The sequence below is a fragment of the Protopterus annectens genome, chromosome 1.part0 (genome assembly GCF_019279795.1).
Source record: "Protopterus annectens isolate FY-2018-M chromosome 1.part0, PAN1.0, whole genome shotgun sequence".
In the NCBI taxonomy this organism is placed as follows: Eukaryota; Metazoa; Chordata; order Ceratodontiformes; family Protopteridae; genus Protopterus; species Protopterus annectens.
This window is the reverse complement of record NC_056725.1, coordinates 346,804,128-346,809,234: the sequence shown is the minus strand read 5'-3', so window position 1 is coordinate 346,809,234 and position 5,107 is coordinate 346,804,128. Positions and strand designations below refer to the sequence as shown.

The 5,107-nt window shown below is 34.4% G+C and overlaps 1 protein-coding gene across 1 annotated transcript in view; it reads left to right on the top strand.

Annotated features, from left to right (window-relative positions):
* Positions 1–1,105, top strand: part of LOC122792238 (calmodulin-lysine N-methyltransferase-like) — a 546,804-nt gene extending 545,699 nt beyond the window's left edge. Inside the window, exon 8 of the mRNA XM_044059989.1 lies at positions 1–1,105. This exon is cut by the window's left edge and continues 51 nt beyond it. Coding sequence (XP_043915924.1) covers positions 1–51 — 51 coding nt within the window. The 3' untranslated portion in view covers positions 52–1,105.
* The last annotated feature ends 4,002 nt before the right edge of the window (positions 1,106–5,107 follow it).

The following is a 5,107-nucleotide window of genomic DNA, read 5'->3' as shown; positions in this document are numbered from 1 at the left end:
CTTCTCATTTTGACTAACAAAGAAAATAATATGGATCTGAAGCAAAGCTAATGTTTGAACAGAGTTACCTCTTTGCTTAGTTATGCACATATGCCAGTACACCAAAGCACAATCTGAGGAAATAACTTTTCAGAATGTTGCTTAATTCCTTTCATTGCACTACAAACAAAGGCTGCTGTTTTATTACTGCTACTTTTTGTTCTTTTTTTTTTTATAAAAGTATGGAGCCTTACTCAAAATGCAAAGCTCTGAGAAATAATATGATTATACATATGTTTTCTTTGATAAAATACAGTTGGACCTTACTTAAGCTATATTTTTATTATCAATTTTCATGCATTCATGGAGCTTATATAAACTGTGATCTAATGTTTTTAGACCATTTCTAGAACTATTTTTTTGCCAGTGTTGTGATTTTTTTCTTACGTGTGTTAAATTTGCCTAAAATAAAATGTATGACTTGCTTTAATCTTTCCGTATATGAAAAGTGCTGCACTAGTTCCCCATTGAGCAGAAAACGCGTGTCTTTTGCATCAGACAAGAGTCTTGTAAACTTGACCACTTGCCCTGTGGACACAATCTTTTGTCCAGCCTTCTGGCCCTCCTCTACAATTATGTGTGATTAGTCTCAGTGTGGTATGTCAGAAAGGGGGAGTGGGCTGTGTCCTATTATCTGTTTAGGTACAAGAGGAAGAACACAGAGCGGCCTGAATAGCAAATGAATGCTTATCAGTTAAAAATGTAGGTTACAGGCCTCTAAACCCCTGTCTTGGGACCCTGATTCATGCAATGTTTTATTTTTAAAAACAGTATTTGTTGTGTGTATATTTTTTAGTAAATCAAATAAAGTAACTTGTCACTTTTTACTGAAATAAGATGAATATGGCCAAATGGCAAAACATATTGCAAGATAATACAATAAAGTACTGTTTTTTTGTGAACAAACCATAATATGGACCATGCTATGTATGAATATAATGCTGTTCTGATATAGTCTAGTACTGTGCTCTTCTGTACTGTAACACATTGTATTCCTTTTAAAATGCTGTAAAATGCCTTTCCACTTTAAATATCTAATGATTGATTAAAAAAAACGTGATCTGTACCTTTTTATATTAACACACTTTAAATGGTTGTGAGTGCCTAAAACTAGAAGCTAGTTAGGAATGTTATCATCACCAAATGGTGATACTTTGGTAAATATGCTGTGCTAATGCTGTTGTTGAAGAGTTTTTACATTTCACTTAGCTAGTGAACTGCATGAAGAAACTCCTTATAAACAACTAAACCATAACTACAACTGCAAAAATAAATATGATGTGCAGACATTTGAAATACTGCAATAGTAAACTCGATCTTAGCCAAAAAGCAGAGGAGCAATATATACATAGTGCTGTGCTTTTGCTTGTTAAAATAGTGAATATTCAAAATATGTTTATTTGTGACATGGATTTAATTCTATTCATCAGACCTTTGGGATTTCTGTGCACTGTTCTGGGTTCATAATGTCTGAATGATTCAGACTGAAACACGTTAGTAACATGATTCATCCTAGCTGTGCACAACAACTCTTTGAAATATTTAGGGTACATCACAATGAAAAATGAAAGGCTACAAAAATTATCTTTAGTTGTGTGCAGTTCATGTTAGCTTCTATTTCCTTGTAGCGATTATAAACTGTATGAGGAGAGCAGCTAGAGATGAAATTCTTAACAAAAAGGTAAAGGATTTTTCATTGCTGAAAGAGTTAAAGGAAGGCTTAACTGTGTGGCAGAAGCCGTGAGGTGTGAATGTATACAGTAGCTGAATCCAGGAAGCAGTGCAAATGAAGCTGGCTTAGCTAGGCAAACTGAGAAAGAAAATAGTTTTTAATTAGCACGTTCATAAGAACTGCTGATTAATACTGTTTGGTGAAAAGCTTTTAGCTGTGTAATTTGTACAGCCATTACAACAGTTTTGTTAGCAGAATGCTTCTGCTGTTGCAGTATGTTTACCTCTTGTTACACCTAAAAAAAAGGGAAAAAACCCACAGCTGATGGCTGTGATGCACTAAATGATTTTTCCTAGCACTTATAAATGTCACAACAATGTAGTAATTATATGAAGCAGTAGTCATGATCCGGCACCTTTCAATCTGGTAGTTGTTTTTTATTTGCTTATTTATTTACCACCATTAAACGGGAAGCAGTGACATTTTTATTTTCCATGTGGCTACATCAAAAATGTGTCACGTTCCATTTGGATGTTTTTTCATGATGGCTTATTGTTTGGCAATTTCTTTACTATGTATTTTTCTTTAGCCATCAAGAATTACACAAAATGCTGACAATGTTCACAGCATCTGATGGAGCATACTTCCAGTGCAGATAATGGTGTAAATTTAATTTTAAGTCATATGCATATCGCTGGTAAAATATAAAGCTGTAAATTCTTTCTGAAATCCATGTTGTTGTTTCCAGAATGATTTATGGCAGGTGAGGGCCGAAACATATAATGTAAAATTAACATTAGGTGGCAAGTCATAGCAATGGATATTTATCATGAACTGTAATCAATAAAATTCATCTCTTGGGGGATTTTGTCACAATTTTTGAGTGAAAAAAATGCTGTTGGCTGTTCGGTTATAATGTATTAAATACAAAGAGATAATTGTAGGGCATGAGTTTTTCATGTATCAGCTGTATTTATTTATTTTTGTGTTTGTTTGTCTGTTTTTCATTTGTTTGGTAGCCCTAGTCAGTACATTTTTTTATTTTCAGGGCCAGTCTGTAAGTTCACTCCAGTTAGATGACCTGTGAAGTCACACACTTTGTAAGTGAAGACTGAGGTAATGAAAGACAGGACTGCAGACTCAAACTTGTTAGCAGCTTGTAACCTTATACCCTTAAACTTCATACTAAACTGCCAAGTCTTAACTGAAAACATTTTGGAGGGATATTAAGAAACTGACAGCGCTTATGTAAACTGCTAATTCCTGCAAGCTGTTACCTTTATCTATCATGTAACTTTGCTAGAGCTGCATAGCAAATGCATGTTTTTGCACCAGACATATAGTCGAGATACATAACTAGCTACTTTTGCCGCATTCTGTCAAAGTTGATAAGCATAGAAAACATGCTCATGGGACTTAGGACTTGTTATGAGCACTAAGAGTTTCAGAATACCTCTTATTATTATTATTATTATTATTATTATTACTATACCAAATTATGCATAGTAGTTAAACAGAATTCACATGTTTTAAATACAACTAAAATTGTAAACTGCTTTAATGTTTTCCTCTAGTGACTAGAGAAACTCAAAATTAGTATGAAGTATCCAGATTAAGCATGCATTATAATTTAGGTATCAGGACAAGCAGAAAACTAAAGTGGGTACAGTTTGCATAATGACAGTGAAATAAAACAGTTGCATCAAAGCATGTTATAAAAAACTGCATACCATATGTCAGTTGTAGACGTGTACTAGTTTTGTTTCATTGAAATTGTTCTACGGTTTTGAATTTATGAATATTATAATAATATTTTTGTGGTAAATCTCTGAAGAAAAAATATCAAAGTCAATAGACAAGAATAAACTAGGGACACATATGTAGACAGTAGCAATCTACTTGTGTTATTTTGTGTGGCGTGTACCTTTTTATGTTTTGCATTGCCATTTCCTGTTTCATTATCTAAGGTTCAGGAATGCATTTTTAAGTTTTACATGCTTTGATGTCTTGCATAAGAGTGAATGCCATGCCATGTGTACTACTGCTAACCTTCCTTATCTAAAATGTGGAACACTACCTCTCATGATGTGGAACAAATGGGCAAAATGTGGAACACTACCTCTCATGATGTGGAACAAATGGGCAAAATGTGGAACATTACCTCTCATGATGTGGAACAAATGGGCAAAATGTGGAACACTACCTCTCATGATGTGGAACAAATGGGCAAAATGTGGAATACTACCTCTCATGATGTGGAACAAATGGGCAAAATGTGGAATATTACCTCTCATGATGTGGAACAAATGGGCAAAATGTGGAATATTACCTCTCATGATGTGGAACAAATGGGCAAAATGTGGAATATTACCTCTCATGATGTGGAACAAATGGGCAAAATGTGGAATATTACCTCTCATGATGTGGAAAAAATGGGCAAAATGTGGAATATTACCTCTCATGATGTGGAACAAATGGGCAAAATGTGGAATATTATCTCTCATGATGTGGAACAAATAGGCAAAATGTGGAATATTACCTCTCATGATGTGGAACAAATGGGCAAAATGTGGAACATTACCTCTCATGATGTGGAACAAATGGGCAAAATGTGGAACTTTACATCTAATGATGTGGAACAAATTGGAAAAATGTTGGAGCATTACCTCTCATGATGTGGAACAAATTGGAAAAATGTTGGAGCATTACCTCTCATGATGTGGAACAAATGGACAAGATGTGGAACATTATCTCTCATAATGTGGAACAAATGGGCAATATGTTTAAGACTACCTCTCATAACATGGGACACATCAACAAAATGTGCGCCACTACCTCATAACATGGACAAATGGACAACATTTGGAATACTTAGCTTCCTGATAACTTTGTCCAGGAAGCTCACAGAATAGTTAAAATCTGATACTTTATACTTATAAAAAGTTCATTTAAAATGCGAATTAGTATGATTCAGTAGTATTTACAATAGATATCTCTCAGAAAATTATTAACAATGAAAGTATGATAAACCCTTTCTATTTGGAACAGTGAGGACCATACACTTCTTAAGACTTAAAATGAATAACATTCCCTGTAATGAGGTACATTTCAGAGGTAGAGCATTCTACTTTGTGGGGAAATACACTGTTATTTAAACAGAAAAGGAGGACATTGGTGTTTGAAAACTCTTAGAGCAGAGGGTGGCAGTTAGAAACTCTTTTCTCAATTTTTGTCATTGTAGCCCTATGTAATATAATTGCATGTCTGCAAATATGTTCCTTAAGATATGGGATAGAACTGCAACTAACTCTGGGCAAGACCGCAATCCAAATTGCAACTTGCTACAGATCCTCCACCATGCTCATTTCTTGATACACTGGAAAATATTAAGGTACA